The sequence below is a fragment of the Dendropsophus ebraccatus genome, chromosome 15 (assembly GCF_027789765.1).
Source record: "Dendropsophus ebraccatus isolate aDenEbr1 chromosome 15, aDenEbr1.pat, whole genome shotgun sequence".
NCBI lineage: Eukaryota > Metazoa > Chordata > Amphibia > Anura > Hylidae > Dendropsophus > Dendropsophus ebraccatus.
In genome coordinates, this window is record NC_091468.1 from 22,464,769 (window position 1) to 22,485,391 (window position 20,623).

Sequence of the window (20,623 nt, forward strand, 5' to 3'; positions counted from 1 at the left end):
GCCTTCTCACCCCTGGACATCTCAGCTCTGCTACATCGTTCTCACTATCTCAGTTCTGCTACATCCTCATCACATCTCAGCGCTGCTACATCGTTTTCCCTATCTCAGCTTTGCTACATCGTTCTTACTATCTCAGCTCTGCTACATCCCATCACATCTCAGCTCTGCTACATCGTTCTCACTATCTCAGCTCTGCTACATCCCCATTACATCTCAGCTCTGCGACATCGTTCTCACTATCTCAGCTCTGCTACATCGTTCTCACAATCTCAGCTCTGCTACATCGTTCTCACAATCTCAGCTCTGCTACATCGTTCTCACTATCTCAGCTCTGCTACATCCCCATTACATCTCAGCTCTGCGACATCGTTCTCACTATCTCAGCTCTGCTACATCGTTCTCACAATCTCAGCTCTGCTACATCGTTCTCACTATCTCAGCTCTGCTACATCGTTCTCACTATCTCAGCTCTGCTACATCGTTCTCACTATCTCAGCTCTGCTACATCGTTCTCACTATCTCAGCTCTGCTACATCGTTCTCGCTATCTCAGCTCTGCTACATCGTTCTCACTATCTCAGCTCTGCTACATCGTTTTCCCTATCTCAGCTCTGCTACAGCGTTTTCACTATCTCAGCTCTGCTACATCGTTCTCACTATCTCAGCTCTGCTACATCGTTCTCACTATCTCAGCTCTGCTACATCGTTTTCACTATCTCAGCTCTGCTACATCGTTTTCCCTATCTCAGCTCTGCTACATCGTTTTCACTATCTCAGCTCTGCTACATCGTTCTCATTATCTCAGCTCTGCTACATCCCCATTACATCTCCGCTCTGCTACATGGCCATCACCTTCTCAACTCTGGTACATCATCATCATTATCATCATCAGGCATAAGCATTGCATGATGGGAAATGTAGTTTCCTATCTTGGATATAGAGCATCTTTTAGAAAAACTTGTAACTCAGGAACGGAAGCAGCTAGAAAGACGGGAGACGGCTCAAAATTCTCAGGGGGACTTCATGAGTAAGACTAGCTAGGTTTGGAGGCATTTCATTTTTTTAGCTCTTGGGGGGAATACCCCTTTAATATGCTGTGACTTAAAGTGTCAATGTTGGTTTATTTCTTTATTTTATTTTTTTGCAGAAATCAATAGTCCAGGCGATTTGAAGACACTTTGTAATTGGGTTTATTAGGCAAATATGCCATTATCTTCATTCAAAAAGACTTTCCCCAGGTCCCCCCTCCCTCCTCTCTCTCATTCACTGCTCATTATCAGGAAATCTCGACTCTTTTACATCGGACGTGCACTGTCTGTTGTATGGAGAGGGGAGGGGGAGATTAGTCGCCAGCAGAGAACAAAGGATTACACAGCAGGAACTGTATGAAAGCTGTATTCAGAAAGAGGTCAGTGCTGACTGTTAGAGGAGATAGCCCGGTGATGTGGCTGTAAATTAACTCTTTGTTGTCCTGTTTTGGTGCCTCATCTCCCTCAACCCCTCCCCTCTCCATAGAAAACCATGAAGACAGGGGGGAGAGCTTCAAACTGCTTTTTCATGATTAAAAAATACATTTTTGCGGCTAATAAACCCAATTACAAAGTTTCTTAATATTGCCTGTACTATTGATTTCTGCAAGAAAAAATTGAACGACCGTGACACTTCAAGCACAAAAACCTGCCTAAGTGCAAAAATTGTGCATTTTTGGTCGCATCAAATCCAGAAAAATTGTAATAAAAGGCGATAGGAAAGTCGCATATGCGCAAGATACTGATAGAAAGAACACATCATGGGGCAAAAAATGACACCTCACACAGCCCCATAGACCAAAGGATAAAAGCGTTATAAGCATGGGAATGGAGCGATTTTAAGGAACTTTTTTTCTCTGCAAAAGGTTTTATTTTTTTAAAAGCCATCAAATAATATAAAAGTTATGCAAGTTGCATATCGTTTTAATTATACCGACTTGAGGAACATAAGTTTCACAGCATATTTTATGCAAAAATTCAGCCTGCCATTGCAAAATACAATTAGCGGCGCAAAAAATAAGGGCTCATGGGTTTCTAGGTGAAGAAATGAAAGTGGTATGGCCTTTTAAACACAAAGAGGAAAAAAATGAAAATTGCCTCTGTCCTTAAAGGGGTACTGCGGGCAAAATCAATTTTAAGATATGTTACTGCCCAACAAATGTTTTGAAAATGACTAATAGACACTTATTATGGGAAGTGCACCTATAGTGCATTTTCCCTGCACTTACTACAGCATTTCCTGTTCATATCTCTGTAAAATTGGTGACGTCACGGTCATCTGCTCCAGGCCGGCGGGGGTGATCCCTACAGCAAGCGGAGGTAGTGGATAGCAGTGGGAGCTGGCGGCTGCTGGGCACGGGGTTAGTGCAGATGCTGGCACCATGCAGGTGCTTGTAGCCTGGGGAGGGGGCAGGGAGCTGGGGGAGGCCGGCGGGGGTGATCCCCGGTGAGGAGAGAACTGTAAGGGGTTGTGGGGAGCAGTGGGAGCCAGCGGTTGCCAGACTAGTGGTTCTGGGGGCCGCCAGCACAGAGAACGGTGCAGGGAGCTGCGGGATGATGGAGGGGTGATACCTGCTCAGGGGAGAACTGTAAAAGTTATCTGGAAGCAGAGGGAGCTGGCATAGGGACAAGTAGAGAGAGGTACAGGGAGCTGGGGGAGGATGGAGGGGGTGTTCCTGCAGGACAGACTGGAGAAGGAGGAGCCGCTGGTGCTGGAGCAGATGAGACGTGACGTCACCAATTTTACAGAGATATGAACAGGAAATGCTGTAGTAAGTGCAGGGAAAATGCACTATAGGTGCACTTCCCATAATAAGTGTCTATTAGTCATTTTCAAAACTTTTGTTGGGCAGTAACATATCATAAAATTGATTTTGCCCGCAGTACCCCTTTAAGAGGTTAAAGGAATTATCCAGAATTAGATAAACTTTTTTGCATTTTTCCAAAAACAGCGCCACCCCTGTCCTTAGGTTATGTGTGTTATTACAACTCCGTTTCAATCACTTCCATATGAGCTGCAATACTAAACACAACCTGATGACAATGGGGGGGGCTTTTTCTAGAAGAAAACATACACGTTTCTCCAGCCCTGGATAACCCCCATAAAGGTCTGGCCTACTAGATAATATCCAGCAGACTTTCACCATACCATTCACATCCATAATCTCATTGCCAAAAAACATTAAAATTCCAAATAACTGGTCTCCCCACAACCCGGAAGGAAAACTAAGCTCGCGTGGGGGGGTCACACTACACCACGTGACTCTCCTTCATGCTGGCTAGGACCCTAGGCGCGATGACATAGTCACGTGATCCTTGATCCTTCTCAGTGCAACGGAGCAGGCAAATACTGACGTCACCAACGTGTCCATACTATGCGAGGACCCCAGGGATCTGGAATAAACGGAAGCTGCGTGTTTTTCTCCCAACAGGCAATGCTGTGGACACCTATATGAAAAGACTCTATCTGGTAGCAGTGTATGGTGCAGGCATCGCCGAGGGCAGCTCTGTGAGAGGTCTCCAGGCTCACATGTGGGGATGAAGCTGTAGATAGGGACCGGTGCAGACATGAAGATCCGTCCAGTGTCTCCGGGGATAGACAGGAGGCTGAAGCAGCGGCTGACACAGGTAGGCGCCACTGAGCAGCTCACTGTACACACATAGCAGGAGTGCTGCGGTACCGGAGCTCTCCTCTGCTGCAGTAGTCAGCCATGATGTACTTCCTGTCTGGTTTCTAGCTTGTTTTATACATTAGGGAATGTGAGAATAAGGTTGTAATTGTACTTGTGATGCATGCTGGGAGTTGTAGTTTAAAACTCCTACCTGTTTGATCCAGTGATGTGCAGAGAAGTTGTTCTGTGCACTGGTCACTAGCTGGGGTGGGCCCTGTGTTGTCTTGTCCACACTATTTGGAGCCCAGTCCGCTTTGATTAGAAGAAAGATGAGATTTAAAGGTAAAAGGTTATTTTAGAACAAGTTTTTTTTAGTTTTTATATTTATTTTTTGCAGTATCTGAGCAGTAACAGATGTGGCGGTTTTGTGGATCTTGCCGCCGTGGCCGCTGATCTGCAGAGAACCTACAGGTAACCTACGTTATCATCCTTATAGGTCACATTGCAGTTTGTCAGATCAAAGTGATAATCCCATTGTGTCATCTGGAAGATTAGAACGTTTTGTTGATCTGATCGCCGTGACACCCCCTAAATTACAAGATAATAGGGGAAACCTTAGGGTCCTTTTACACACACAGATATCTGACAGATTTTTGAAGCCAAAGCCAGGATCAGACTCTAAATAGAGAACGGGTCATAAAGGAAAGACTGAGATTTCTTCTCTTTCTCCTCTCGGATTTGGCTTCAAGAATCTGTTAGATAAATCGGTCAGATATCTGTGTGTGTAAAAGAACCCTTGGTGCGTCTCCCAATTGCTGAGTATAATGCAGGCTATGTAGGTGTCTAGTGGCAGCTCACTTCTGCCACCTCCTGGTAGGGCTTTATGTTCATTATTATGATGTTTTTTTTGTTTTTTTTTCAGCACCGAATATGGCAGAAGAAAACGAAATGCCTTCAGGATCCAGGTAGAGAAAGGTGGGTGACAGCTGTGAATGTATATAATATATAGGATATTTACAATAGCTATACCTCTGCTTGCTGACACTGAATGGAAGGACTAATGATAGTATTCTATATATAGTAACTCAGGGGTAGGGAACTTTGGATCTCCAGCTGTTGCAAAACTACAACTCCCATCATGCCTGGTTAAAGCTTTGGTTGTCCAGGCATGATGGGAGTTGTAGTTTTGCAATAGTCAAGGTTCCCTACCCCTGTGCTAACTGTTAGGTAGTGTTCTCCAACCGATGGCTCTCTAGCTGTTGCAGTACTACAACTCCCAGGGCATTCTGGGAGTTGTAGTTTTGCTACCAGTCAGGGGAACCTCTGTTAATATCTTTATGGGTTTACTGGCAGAGTCTATCTATCTATCTATCTATGTAGCGTTCGCAGAATTCATGTCATTGTGTGAAAGGTTTTGTACACTAATGTTTGGACACTGTCCTGAGGTTTACTCTCTCCTCTAGTGTTTAAGGTTATCTGTTCTGAGAATGAAGACATCGGGGCTCTGGAGGAAAGACATGTGGCCAAGCGGGCGAGGAAAGGGACTGATGGGTAAGTGAGCACTGATACAGCCGGCCTGTATATTGACCAACTACAATGCAAGAGACCATGAGGGGCCATTACCCTTCACCTTACTATATGTTAGTTGTTACATAGGTGGTCTGCAACCTGGGGCCTTTCAGCTGTTGGGAAACTACATCTCCCAGCATGCATTGACCACCTATGCATTAGCTATTAGATTCATGGTATGCAATTTATGGCTCTCTAGCTGCTGTGATACTACAGCTCCCAGCTGCACATAGTAGACCACCATTATGACTTAGTGTCTGATATCTTCTTATCCAGGGATGTGAACAGTGCCTCTGATGACTCCTCAGACTCCGATGACTATACAGATCAGCCGGTGAGTACTGCTACAGGAGAGAGGATCCTGCCCATAGGAGCTTACACTCTACAGGAGAGAGGGGGGGCTGCTAGCCATGGTAGCTTTCACGCTACAAGAGAGAGGGGGGCCCACTAGCCATAGGAGCTTACACTCTACAGGAGAGAGGGGGGCCCACTAGCCATAGGAGTTTACACTCTACAGGAAAGAGGATACTGCTCATACGAGCTTACACTTTACAGGAGAGGGGGGCCCACTAACCGTAAGAGCTTACACTCTACAGGACAGAAGTCCTTGTCCATAGGAGCTTACACTCTACAGGAGAGAGGACCCTGCCCATAAGAGCTTACACTCTACAGGAGGGAGGGGGCCCACTATCCATAGGAACTTACACTCTACAGGAGGGAGGGGGCCCCACTAACCATAAGAGCTTACACTCTACAAGAGAGAGGGGGGGCCTACTATTCATAAGAGCTTACACTCTACAGAAGAGAGGTCCTTGTCCATAGGAGCTTACACTCTACAGGAGAGAGGTCCTTGTCCATAGGAGCTTACACTCCACAGGAGAGAGGAGGCCCACTATCCATAAGAGCTTACACTCTTTCTCTTTATTTACAGTCCTCGAATCTCATGAATAGTTCTCTGCTGTCCTTATACCGGAAAGGGAACCCAGAGTCCTCCATGGACACCCCCTCCAAAAATGAGGCTCCGCACACCAGCACCCCTGCACCTCCCAAGCCCCCCCTGGCAGAGGCGACAGGTAACACCTCGGATACAAGAACCTCAGGACCTGGTTGGTTCATTGACAAGACACCGAGTAAAACTATTGAGAAGAACATCTTCATAGATCTGTGCGATGATGGAGATGGGACGAATGCTGAGGAGAAAGAGGTAACGTCCCCTGATCTATCACCAGAACGTTGAGAGGAAGTGAACTGAGGGACTGTTTATAATTTTACACGCAAATCGGCATATGATTTAACGATAACCCACCGAGCTATTCTGTATGCAGAGCCGTATGTATACTCCAGTCCCTGCATAATGTCAGTGCTGCCCTCTGCTGGTGGATCGTGTTCAGAGCATCACACTAGATTTTACTTACTATACCAGTCTTTTTATATAGAATAAGAAACTTAATGTCTCTATGTACAAAGCACCGTCTCGTCTCACTCTGTTAATAACAGCCCCCCCCCCCAAAAAAAAAACAAACTTTTTGCACATCTATAACACATACAATGAACTCAGGACTAAGCCCCCATCCATGACCATTTTTATGAGCAGGAGGCTGACCAAAAATAACAGAAAGGGGGAAGCAATAAATAGTAGAAGTACATACTTACCTGCTGCATGGCAGCAGCACAGATCTCTGGCTTGTCTTCTCTGCTGGTGTGCTGGAGCACTGGGGAGAGAGCAGCCTCTTGCAGCGGGAGGCATAATGCTTCCTCTGTCCATAAGAGTGATAGAGACAGTAGTTCATTGCCTTATCTAAACACAGTGCTACATTTAACTGTATGTGCTCCTTGTTAGGGGTGCATACAGTTATAGGGCCAAGCACTGCATCCTGTGGCGTTGGCTTTTAACGTATCTGGAGCAGTCTTGAATTCCAGATGCCCCCATAGGGTTTAATGGGGAATCCATGCCAGAATTCTGGACAAAAATAGAACAAGATTTATAAATTCATGATTATTTTCCAGCACTGACACCCTTCAGGATGACTCCTAAAAGGTGTCTGTGCCTAATAGAACCTAATATGGGTCCAGAGATTTATCTGTATTTCTGGATACATTTTCTGGACGTGTGCACATGGCCTGGGACCAGTGGAGTAGCTACCATAGAGGCAGGGAAGGCGGTTGCTATGGGGTGGAGGGAGGGGGCCCAGGAAAGATAAGAGCCTCCTGTGTCCTTTTAACTCCTTATGTACTGCAGTGTCTAAGTGACCCAGTGTTCTCTTACATGCTGCAACACAAAAAAGGGTTAATATAAGCTCAAGACAATTAGCTCTCTGATAACCTCTGAGCTCCTGCAGAAGTCAGGGGTTATCAGTGCAGGAGTAGTGAAGGAGAGAGCTAATTGTCTTCTGCATTAACCCTTTGTTTGTGTTACAGCATGTAAGAGAACACTGGGTCAGTAACACAGTGCTGTAAATAAAGGGTTAAGCAAAAGGTAGTCTGCTCCTGCACCTATGTATATAACCATGAGGCTCCTAATACCCTGTTATAGTTAAATACAGTGGATGGACAGAACAAGCAGATATTGGCTTTCTCCTCTGACAGTCACTGAGAATTTATTTTTTGCCACATCACCGAGTGTGTGTGTGTGTGTGTGTGTGTGTGTATATATATAATATATATATATATAGGGGGCCCCATACAGTTTTTTGCTATGGGGCCCCATGAATCCTAGCTACGCCCCTGCCTTGGACCTAGTGTAACCGGTTGCTTTTGATAATAGTCTGAGAAGGCTATAACCACACAGATTTATAGAAAAATAAGAGATTTATTACAGAAAACAATACTTAGCTGCAGTTACAGATGGTACAGATGCATAGATGTTCCTTCCACAATGAAACGGGGAGCCCCATTGTATATTATGGACTAATATACACCCATTTTGCTCGATGACAGGGTGCTGGGCACCTTCCATCCATGGTCCCAGCTGAGGCTGACTAGAAGCTACATACCCCCGATCTTTATAGTAAGTTTGGGTGGGGGGTGATGTGCTTCCAGAAATGTCTATGTAGACCACTGATGACCATGAATGGAAGTTTCCCAGGCTTTGTACATGTTTATCAAGCAAAATGTGGTTGTTCAATTTCAGCTACATGCATTTGGACAATAACAACAACTGTGTCCTCCAATGTTGACACTACTGGGGAGGTTTATGGCCGAACAGTTGACATAACGATACATCTACCTATTCCCATGCACATAGCTAAATACAAACCAATCCCACTTACACAGCCAGCTAAGATAGATAGATAGATAGATACAAATAAGACATCAAAACACTACATTCCTTCCTATCACATGAATAAGACACTTTAACTATCTGAAATAAACCCATCCGGTTACACTCCACCCCTTGTCTTATTGATGTGATTTTAAGGAAGTTACAAAACATTATTTGTGATGTCATAGAAATATTCTTTCACCAACATTGAAACATTTAATTGTTCACTTACTATTCTCCCTTCATTTTATACTTCACCTCCTGTTTCTAAACCTTTGTGTAATACACTAAACTTGAGACAATGACAAGTACATATCAGTAAGGACATTTCCCACCCCTTGGTCCATAATGGACATGAGGTTGCTGTTGTAGGACAAATAGTGTATTTCACTATTTCTTATTTGTCTATCACAGAAATTACCTTGGCACTGACTGAACTAAAAACCAAAACTGGAAAAGACTGGTGTGCTGGATTATCAGTCATAGCACTGAAAAAATTCCTCTTTAGTTCGTAAATGTCTCTCTTTATAGATGTCTTTGCAAGTTGATTGGTCTGTCTCAGTCCTTCCCCCTCCTCTCTCTCAGGTCAGGGGGGTTGCAGATATGGCTGGAGGTGCAGACTCTAGAGCCCCTTTCTGTGGCAGTGCTGTGCCGGGTGAGGGTCATCTTTCTCCATCATCTTGGCACCTCGGCAGACAGTCATCTCAGGTTGTCGCCTCTTCAGGCTCATCTGCTCTCTGCACTTTGCTGAAGATGGAGTTAGAGACAGACCATAGCAGATAACAAACATTCAAGCTGTATGGGGTGGGCTCAGCAACTCAGTCTCAGTCACACAAGAGCAGAATATCATGACTTGCAGCGTCCTTGGTGGCTCTTGTATCTCTTTATAGTGTTTGTTTTTCACCACCCCTTCATTAAATTAATGAAACAACAGTAACAAATGTCACACTCTAATTTTGTCAATCCAACACCTTCTTGTAGTAACATTGCCCAGTCAGCACCTGAGGATTTCTGTTATAGAACAAACAAGACAAACACACATTGTCCTCCTATATGTCTCTAGTCATTCTACTATTATTGCTAAATACTCTAAGGCTCTCAGGTATCTCATTAATATCATGTACATATTTCTATTATAGCAAGAAGGAGTATAAAGAATATGTCAACTTTCCTTTACCATCTGTAAAATTTGATTCAATTTAGTACATCACATTTTAGATTATATCATATAACTCCAACATACAACTCATAGAACTATACATCAGTCTCAGCCATCTATACATACAGGTAATACAACTATACATACAGCTCATAGAATGATCTAAATAGATCACTCTATTATTTTCAGCTGAGTTTAAAATCGCTGCGCAAACGTTTAGAAACATATAACATATGGCAGTACAGACAAACAATAGACATACATGGGCCCATTCACAACAGTCTCACAGGAAGCCCAAAAGTCACTTCCAAAAAAAACAAAAACAAAAGAGTTCTTATCAACTCTAACTGGGGCTCCAAACAAAAACCAAAAACCTAAATGCGCATTTTTATTCAGTCTGGTGTCTCACTGAACTACAATCCCCAGTATACCCAAACAACACATGTGGGCAGTACTACAAAAAAGAACATTAAGTTTTACTCTGGCCAGGACTCAACAGGTGATACCAAACATGACTTCTCTGCTAGGATGGCCACTTACTCCTGCAAACAAACAAATCATTAGTTGTAATTAGGGGAAGAAAAACATAAGCAGGGGCTGTCTCTTCACTTCTGTTCTTCTGTCAACAGCTGCAGAATACAAAACAATAAGGAAAACACAACATGTACACAATACAAAAGTACTGACATTTGGCCAATTTGTTACCACGTGGATTTAAATTATTGTTAAAGGATATCCATTACATCCCAGGTTATACACATACTATATATACCAATACTCCAAGAACCTGCAGATAAAACACAGACATATTAGTTATATCATAGATTATATAATCCCATGAAGTCATCATGTTCCATCAGACTAACCTTTATCTGACTGGTCCACATACAGAAAATACAAACACTAAAACAATGGACAGAGGACAACACTTTGTACAGAGATTAAGTCTATAGATCTCACCACCAGATAGCCATCAACTTTCCTTCAAATGACAAAGAGAGTCCCCAACTGATATCTTTCTAGCCAATATATTCATGATCTTCATTAGTTTCAAATGTGAATATCTAGTAATATTAGACTTGTTGTCAAAACTCCACCAACTCCATGCTACTACTATAAGCCATAGATCAGCTTCAGAGACTGAACACAGACTGTTACCTGACAAGCTGCTGCTCACTCTGCTCTCCTAAATACAGAGAGAAAAAACTTTTCTGCAGTGCAAATACACATGCAACGTCATATACGGACCATTACAACACAAATATACAAGCCGTCATTTATGGCTGGAAGTTACACTTTTTACTATCACACCGTTACCTTCTACACATTCGTCGTTCCAATACCGGTAAAACAATAACATCCATTCTTACCTGCCAATAACACACAACTTCTACTCATACTCTTTGCAAACACATTACTACAGGTTTCACATCCCTCAAACTCTTAACATGAGTTACTTCAGACCTATAAACCAACACACTGCGGCCGCTCATTGGCCAAAACCTGGTGAAGAGCTGCTCCCACCCTACAATCTCCACATCCATGAAGCCCACTTGCTTCACTTCTTTTTCTTGTATGTCTCTCTCAATTCGCGCCAGCAGACAGATCCATCCCACATCTGCTGCGGTCTTCCGCCATTCAAGAGACATAACAAGGCACCACCAGCCGACTGGGGTCTGTCAGCTGAAATGGTGTCACCACCTCGAGTGCTGGGTGCCCAGGGTCGCGAACTACACACCCACCAGGGGACTGGACTCGCTTTGTCATCTACCCCACAACTACACATCTCAGCTAACACATACATTATACTTCTATTATACAGTTATAGCAATTCCTGGACTATTATCCCACTTCTGACACCATTTTGTAACCGGTTGCTTTTGATAATAGTCTGAGAAGGCTATAACCACACAGATTTATAGAAAAATAAGAGATTTATTACAGAAAACAATACTTAGCTGCAGTTACAGATGGTACAGATGCATAGATGTTCCTTCCACAATGAAATGGGGAGCCCCATTGTATATTATGGACTAATATACACCCATTTTGCTCGATGACAGGGTGCTGGGCACCTTCCATCCATGGTCCCAGCTGAGGCTGACTAGAAGCTACATACCCCCGATCTTTATAGTAAGTTTGGGTGGGGGGTGATGTGCTTCCAGAAATGTCTATGTAGACCACTGATGACCATGAATGGAAGTTTCCCAGGCTTTGTACATGTTTATCAAGCAAAATGTGGTTGTTCAATTTCAGCTACATGCATTTGGACAATAACAACAACTGTGTCCTCCAATGTTGACACTACTGGGGAGGTTTATGGCCGAACAGTTGACATAACGATACACCTACCTATTCCCATGCACATAGCTAAATACAAACCAATCCCACCTACACAGCCAGCTAAGATAGATAGATAGGAGATAGATAGATAGATAGATAGATAGATAGATACAAATAAGACATCAAAACACTACATTCCTTCCTATCACATGAATAAGACACTTTAACTATCTGAAATAAACCCATCCGGTTACACCTAGCGAGATACAAACTCTTGACATGCTTGGACAGCACATCAAAAGTTTGTACAAATGACAGTAACTAGAGATGAGCGAACCGGGTTCGGGTTCGAGACGATCCGAACATTCGGTATTTGATTAGCTGGGGCTGCTGAACTTGGATAAAGCTCTAAGGTTGTCTGGAAAACATGGATACAGCCAATGACTATATCCATGATTTCCACATAGCCTTAGGGCTTTATCCAACTTCAGCAGCCACCGCTAATCAAATGACGAAAGTTTGGGTTCGGATCGACTCGAGCATGCTCCAGGTTCGCTCATCTCTAATAGTAAAGCGTGCCTATAATTTAAACAAACTTCTAACATGTCAGAGGTTTGTATCGGTGGCTGTCTGGATGCTGGGACCCCCTCTGATTTCTAGAACAAAGGGGCAGACGTGCTGCTAGCGATCGGAGAGGGTCTCAGCATCCGGACCCCCACCCATACGACCTCTGAGGGTTTGTTTAAATGATAGGTACGCCTAAAGAGGTTATAATAGTCGCCACTTTATGAATCCCTTCACCAGTGCAGCTCTGAATTACAGGGAAAATCATTTCCACAGAGGATAAGTATATGAGCTATGAAGCATCACAGCCTGAAGATTAATATTATCATGTTTTACTCTTCTTATTTTTTTTTTTTTTACTCTGATTTTTCTTGTACAGAAAACCGTGGATACATCTTTATTGGAACCCGAGAAGAAAAAGTCCAAATTAAGGAAATCCCGTAGAGAGAAGGTGGATTCCCAGGATGTGGATGAGGACATAAAATCTGCTCTGATGAACAAGAGAGGTGAGATCAGAATAGTGCGTCATAGTCACTGCAACATACTCTTCTTTTTTTTTTATAAATTGTTTATTTATAGATTTTCCAATACAACAGTAGAATAACAGAGATATACAGTAATAACAGATCGGTCAGTCGTAGATTCAGATTACAGGAAATAACAAAGGCATGAGGGCCCTTCGAGTTCCGACCCATACTTCAAGGACAGTACAGGAGCTACATAAGCAATCTCTAATTATACACATTCCATGTGAGGACACTATACGGTCAATCTGATCCATTGTAACCAGTAAGAACTTATAAACCGATCAATCAAGCAACTAAAAATGTCAATCACAAAGACTAAGACATCAAACAAAGGACAAGACAAAAGACGTGACTCAAGGCTACATAGACACATCAAGGGAAGGGGGGGGGGGCAGTGGTAGAGATCACGGGGGCCCGACCTCCAGCAGTGAACTGTTCATAGTAAGAGTCCCATAAGTCCCAGATCTGTTGGGAATGTTCGATCTTCCCCCTCCGCCGAGGCAGACAACCGTTCATTTCTGCGAACATCTTGGATTCTATTGATCAGTTCTACCGCCGACGGGATGAGGGGTTGCTTCCAGTATTTAGTTAGTAAACATTTCGCTGCTGTCAACATGTGCAGCAGCAGCCTGGCCGACCTCTTACCCATAGCTTTGGGGGGAACATTAAGGATGTAGGTCATGGGGTCTAAGGGGATATCTCGGTGGAGGACCGTGGCCAATAAACCACAGATCCCTGACCAGTAGGGCTTTAACTTAGGGCAGTCCCAAAAAATATGGGGCAAGGTGCCTTCTGCTGAGTTACATCGCCAGCAGGTCGACGGGGTGGTGGGGAACATCCGGTGTAGAAGGTCAGGAGTGTGATACCAGTGAAATAGAATTTTGTATTGATTTTCACGGTAGGTTACACATGAGGAGGATTTGGCCGCCTGAGACCATATTATTTCCCAAAGGGGGCGAGAGATAGGTCTGTTGAGGTAGGCTTCCCATTTAGCCATGTACGGGTGGGTTTGGGCAGGATCCTCGGGGTAGGAGTTGAGGATCGCGTAGATAGAGGATATTAGTCCTCTAGTGGACGAGGAGCTCTTGCAAAGAAGTTCGAACATGGTAGGCTTGGGAAATAGTCGGTGGGTTGTGATCACAGAGGCAAAAAGAGAGATTTGCTCGTGAAAAGCAGCCGCACGGAGTGGTAGGTTAAATCTGTCCCGAAGGGTCTGAAACGATAGGACTTTTCTTGTGAATGGGCATGTGACGTCAGCAAAGTGAAAAAGGCGGGAGGATTGCCAGGGCCACATGGTATCCTGATCATAGCTCCCCTGAATCAGGTCAGTGTAGAGGAATGGGGTGAGGAGGGAGGGGTTAGACTTTAGGGAGTACAGAGTGTTAGTCGCCATCCACACCGACCTGGTGTGTTTCATCGGCCCCAGGAGCCAGGATATTGTGCCCGAGTATTCGGGGGACCAAATCAATTCACTGGGGTGGATAGGCGCCATCCATAACTTCTCTATCTCAGTCCACTTATTATAGGCCTGAAGAGAAGTCCAAGAAGGAATCCCCTGCAGGTGGGCTGCCAAGTAATATTTATGGACGTCAGGGAAGGATAGCCCTCCACGGGACTTCCCGGCACATAGTACATGTTTTGAGATCCGATGTCGCCCTCCACCCCAGACGATTTGCAGAAGCGAGCCCTGGAACTTCCGCAGGGCAGAGCTCGTGATGGGGATTGGAAGCGTTTCAAGTAGATAAAGGAAACGGGGCAAAACATTCATTTTTACTGACGCGATTTTACCTATGAGAGATAGAGGTAATTTAGACCATTTGGTGAGCTGTTGAGATACGTCACGAAAGAAATGGGGGAAATTTTGCTTATAGAGAGATCCATAAGAAGAGGTAATAATGGTGCCCAAGTATCGGATACCATCAGTCGCCCATTTATATGGGAAGGACAGCTGAAGAAATCGGGTCAAGGAGGAGGGGAGATTGATAGGAAGAGCCTCAGTCTTCTGTGCGTTAATTTTGTACCCAGACAGAGCTCCAAACTCCGCGATCAGGGAGTGAAGGTTAGGGAGGGTCACCATAGGATTACTAACGGTGAGTAGAATGTCGTCTGCGAATAATGAGAGTTTAAACTCGCGGTCCCGGACCTTCACTCCATGAACGTCGGGTGAGAGGCGACTTTTGGCTGCCAGTGGCTCTATACTAAGGACGAACAGAAGCGGCAAGAGGGGACACCCCTGCCGAGTCCCATTGTGGATAGCAAAAGGCGGGGAAGTGGCATGTGGAAGGCGGACCCGGGCTGAAGGGGCCGAATATAACATTTGAATTGTCTGCAGAAAAGGCCCAGTTATACCATAAGCTTTAAGGGTGGCGAATAGGAAAGGCCAGCCCAGCCGATCAAAGGCCTTCTCTGCATCCAAACTCAACAACAACCCCTGGGAGTTCGTTCGGTTAAGGACCTCAATCAGGTCTATCGTACGTCTGGTGTTATCACCCGCCTGGCGATTTATCACAAATCCGACTTGGTCGGCATGTATGAGACCCGGCAGGAGCACCCCCAGTCTAACCGCCAATATTTTGGTAAAAATCTTGAAATCAGCATTCAAGAGGGAAATTGGCCTATAACTAGCAGGGTCGGATGGGTCTTTCCCAGGTTTGGGTATAACTGTTATGAAGGAGTCTAACCTGGTGGGAGGGATCCCATCTTCACCTGCAAGGTATGAATTAAATAGGGATCGCATATAAGGGACCAGAATGGCAGAAAAGGTCTTGTAATAGGCATAGGGCAGCCCGTCAGGGCCGGGGGATTTTCCTGAGGGGACATCCTCGATCTCTTCAGCTGTGATGGGCTCATTAAGCGTGTCTAACTCAGCGCTCGAGAGCGTTGGTAAGTGGCAATCGTCAAGATAGGTCTGAAGCAGACGATCCCTTTCGAGAGGGTCCGAGGGGAGGGAATTTGGGAGGGAATACAAGGATGAGTAGTACTCAGAGAAAACTGAAGCCATCCGTCTAGGGTCATAGGTCAATCCACCCGCACTATCTCTGACCACGTGGGGGGATTTTAGCAATGTTTGATCTCGCAACTGAGAGGCCAATAGCTTATGGGCCTTATTGGCCTTATCGTAGTACCTATGCTTGGTGAACGACAATAGGCGGGAGGCCCTATTAACCGCTTCGTCTTTTAGAGAGTTACGCAAGGCGACTATTTCCCTAAGAAGGGGGATGGAGGGATGGCTCGTCATTAGTGTTTCTTTAGTACGAAGCTGTTGGGTGAGGGAAGCGATGCGGGCTTGAGCGTCTTTTTTGATTCGGGAGGAGAGGGAGATGCAGTTCTCCCTAAACACTGTTTTGTGTGCTTCCCAAAGGATAGAAGGAGCGGATACGCTTCCCTGGTTGAGCTGGAAATATTCTTTCAAACCCGCATCAAGACATCTCTGTGGGGAGGGTGCTTCAGTAACATCTCATTGAGACGCCACTGACAGACCCTATGTGCCTGCGTTGATAAGGTAATGTCTAAAGAGACTGGGGCGTGGTCTGACCATGTGATAGGGTGGATCTCAGACTGTGAGGTGGAACGCAGGCCCAGAATATTACTAAAGAAGAGGTCTATACGAGTATGTGTTGAATGCGGGTGAGAATAAAAGTTGTACGCCATAGGTCAAATAAGTGGTGTTGTCTTATCAGCTTCCGGAGAGCTAAGGAAAGCTGCGAGACGCCTCTTGAAGGGGCTCGGTGAGAGACCACATGCCAGTCCCAGATCTCAGACGGGGGGACATTAAAGTCTCCGCCAATTAGCACTAGGGACGGGGGGAGGCGGGCCAGCTTAGCAAAGACCTGTGTGAGAAAGCGCATCTGTCCTTCATTGGGGGGAGTAGAGGTTGCACAATGTAATCTGGACACCCGCCAATTTGCCTGTGAGGATTACAAAACGACCATGAGGATCTATTTCACTGGTATCTACCTGTAGAGGGCAATTGGCCCCTATCATAATAGCCACTCCCGCCCTTTTCTTGTCTTATAGCGGAGTATACTATGGGGTATTGGCGAAGGGCGAATCGAAAAGTACCAGATCCATCATGGTGCGTCTCCTGAATAAAGGCTATATCAGCCCGAAGTTGTTTGAGTTCCCGTAAAAGGAGTCTCCTTTTCAGGTCCGAATTAAGACCCTTAACGTTTAGAGTTACAAAACGCACCATCATGGGTCCGGTATAGGGGCTACATAAGAGAAATGTACCTGAGCTCTGACCAGCAGAGGTGTTGTATGGAGGGGAGAGGAGTCCCAGCGAGCTCCCGTCCTGGAAAGAGTGGCAATGTCAACACTTGGATTGGAAGGAGGCAAGGCGACCAGGCTGCAACTGCAGAGACACCACTGCACGAAAGGTCGGATAGTTCCCTGGAAACACAAACAAGATACAGGAGGGACAGGGCACACGACAAGACAAGACAAACATATAGACTGCAAAAATAACAAATAACAAACTGTGGCGAGAGCGCCAACCATACTGGGGGTGGAGCCAGCCAGTTCCCAGTAGCTGCTGAGGGTGACCACTGGGACATGAGCGTGGCCACCATAAGGTAACAGAACAATTTACTGTTCTCAAAACAGAGGGCAGCAGGAGAATCAGCAGACAAGGGGGGGAAGGTGCCGGAAGGGAGTAAGAGAGAGCACGGAAAGCAGAAGAGTAGAGGAGACTGGGCATTGTCAAGAACAGTGGCAACCAAAAATAAACAGCCAAAACCATCGTAGACAATGCACAGCTCCTCAGCTGCCAACAATAGAACATTAGAAATTATGCGGTATCAATGAAGTATAACCAAACCCATCTAGAAAAGGGGTGAGTCACCCCCAAAGTGCAAGCGCCCAAGGACTTAGGGAGCCGCACTGCTCAGGTGGAGTGGGAGTGTCCAGGGGACCCCTGATTGGGGGAGGCAGAGCCTCTGGCCGGTCTCTTCCTACGGCTAGCAACCGGGGTCCACACCGGTGGGGGAGGCGTTAACTCCCAGTGCTGGAGACGGGGGGTTTCAATGTTCAGGGCTGCGCAAAATCCTGCAAGGTCATCTGCAACTCTGAGGGTCGCCGATTTCCCGTCTCTCCTAGCTATAAGGCTGAAAGGAAATCCCCATCTTTATGGAATGTTTAAGTCACGCAGAATTTGAATCAGGGGGCGTAGTTTCCTCCTCTTTTGAAGTGTTACCCAGGAAAGATCCGGCATGATTTGCAAAGGGGCCCCATCAAAGTCAATGTCCCTTTTTTCACGAGCTTTGGACATAATAGCTTCCTTTAGAGTATAGTTGGTGACGCAACAGATCACGTCCCTAGGTAGGGAAGAGGCCTCTCGGGGTCTTAAGGCCCTGTGTACTCTGTCCAACTCCACCTTGTGAGATGGTGGGGCGTCCAGGATCTGATTAAATATAGCTTCCACCGTACATTTTAGGTCTGTATCACGCGTGGCCTCCGGGAGTCCCCTGATACGGACATTATGTCGACGGCCCCGGTTGTCAATGTCCTCAAGGTGTCTTTGGTAGTCACAGATAGCCATATGTTGGGCCGAAATAGTAGTGTGTAATTCTTGGATGTAGGTTCGGGTATGGTCGTGATCATCCTCAAGGGATTCCACCCGGTGTTGCATTGAGCGCAAATCCTGGCGAACAGTAGCAATTTCAGATTTAAAGGCGCCTTTCATTTCAGAGATAAGAGATCTAAAGTCCTCCTTGGTAGGAATGTTATGTAGGAGAGGTGACCATCTGTCGTCTGAAGCAGCCTCATGGTCAGAGGACGTGGATTGTGAGGACCACCATTCACCTGAGCCCTCTGTGGTGACAGCTCTCTGTGGGGGCGAGCAGGCAACCGCGCCATGTGCTGAGGTGACTGTCATGGTGAAAGCTAGCGTGCCCTGATTAGCTAAGTCATAGCGGGCAGGGGTCCGTGGGGGCTTAGGAGCAGGGCCCTCACTCACAGTGTGCAGACTGCACCTCTCCAGTGGTCTTTCGTCTGGCGCAGGTGCAGGGGAGGGTGGGGGGGTGCCGTCCCGGGATCTCACCCCATCCTCTGACGAGAGTTCGCCGTCTGGCCTGAACGGTGGCGCAGTAGGCCGAAGCCCACTAACCTGAGGTCCCGTAGGGGAATCTCTGCCTGATAGTGGCTGCCGAGCGGAGTCCCGGGGGGGAGGAAGTCTGGCGGAGGTAAGCTGTGGGGTCTCAGACAGCGGCGAACCGTGATCCGAGGCTCTGCGCGTCCTTCTCCCAGTCGCCGGCGCCATCTTGGATCCGGCCGGGTGCGACGCAGCTTGCAGGAAAGGGTCCAGCGGTCCGGTTTGGGTTGCGGCAGGTGGCCCAACTCTCGCCGAGGGCTTCTGGGAGCGTTTCTGGCCCATTCCAGGTGGGTTCGGTGGTCAGCAGGCAGGTTTAACCGCAGGTTTTAGGCAGCGCGGAGCTCTGCTCTATGCGTCAGCTCCCATGGACTTCCGGTCACGCCCCCGCTACATACTCTTCTACTGTGCACGGACACCCTTCAGGTATTTAATATAAAGCCGGATAATCGGCCTGGAAATTATAGAACTTGTCCAATAATTGTCTGTTATTTCAGCATAGATTCCACATAGAACCCTATGGTGCATCCAGAATTCTGGACAGTTCCAAATGTGCATCCGGAACCTTTCCAGAATTCTGGATGCACTAGATGCTGACACTGGCCATTTAACTGTACATGCTCCTACTCGGCAACGCATACAGTTAAATGCGGTACTGTGTTTGACAGGACAGGGGGGCCGTTCACCTAAATTTTTTTTCTCCAGCTCTGGAGTATAATACACGATCAGTACAGGATAAGTAATGTAATGTATGTATACAATGACTCCACCAGCAGAATACTGAGTGCAGCTCTGGAGTATAATACAGGATGTAACTCGGGATCAGTACAGGATAAGTAATGTGTTTCCTATGTAATCTTTATTCACAGAAAACATTGAGTTGCAGAAATCTTCTGTACGCTTTGAGGATGTTGGAGGAAATGATGACACCCTGACTGTAAGTTTCATCTCATGTTCTTTCATTGTGTTTTATGGGAGATGGGTAGTGATGAGTTCGTCCAACCCCCGAATGCTCGGCATTTGACTCCCAGTGGTTTGAGAAATTGGATGCAACCCTAGGGAGTCCTGGAAAGCACGGATACAGCCATAGGCCATAGCCTCTGCAGCCACCGGGAGTCAAATGCCAAATTATCAGGTTCAGACGAACCTGAACGTTTGGTAAGTTTGCTTATTACTAGAGATGAGGCTATTGAATTATGACGTTATATGTCATGATCCATTGGTTTTCTCTGATATTTATGATACAGCCACCTTAGTTGCTGCGGAATATCATAATACACACATCACCTGCTAGGTGTATTATTATCACCTGGAAGTCTTGTATGTGGATGGATCTTGCATTACTTGATTGATCTTTTTACAGGAAGTCTGCAAACTCTTGATTCATATGCGTCACCCTGAAGTCTATCAGCACCTCGGGGTGGTGCCTCCTCGTGGCTTTCTACTACATGGGCCTCCGGGGTGTGGAAAGACATTACTGGCACAGGCAATTGCTGGGGTAAGAGACTTGCTTGTGTCTTATGCTTGAATCCTAT

General features: G+C 45.9%; 1 protein-coding gene across 3 annotated transcripts in view; it reads left to right on the forward strand.

The window, feature by feature from the left end:
• Nucleotides 1-20,623, forward strand: part of NVL (nuclear VCP like) — a 48,394-nt gene that overhangs the window by 8,951 nt on the left and 18,820 nt on the right. For 2 of the 3 annotated variants that reach the window (XM_069954429.1, XM_069954431.1), the window contains exons 1-9: nucleotides 3,308-3,655; nucleotides 4,037-4,110; nucleotides 4,562-4,614; nucleotides 5,103-5,190; nucleotides 5,485-5,542; nucleotides 6,140-6,412; nucleotides 12,856-12,982; nucleotides 19,958-20,025; nucleotides 20,452-20,586. In XM_069954429.1, coding sequence (XP_069810530.1) covers nucleotides 3,596-3,655; nucleotides 4,037-4,110; nucleotides 4,562-4,614; nucleotides 5,103-5,190; nucleotides 5,485-5,542; nucleotides 6,140-6,412; nucleotides 12,856-12,982; nucleotides 19,958-20,025; nucleotides 20,452-20,586 — 936 coding nt within the window. In that variant the 5' untranslated portion in view covers nucleotides 3,308-3,595. Of the gene's footprint in view, nucleotides 1-3,307; nucleotides 3,656-4,036; nucleotides 4,111-4,561; nucleotides 4,615-5,102; nucleotides 5,191-5,484; nucleotides 5,543-6,139; nucleotides 6,413-12,855; nucleotides 12,983-19,957; nucleotides 20,026-20,451; nucleotides 20,587-20,623 lie in introns of those variants that run through there. The other variant, XM_069954430.1, reaches the window with a different exon arrangement.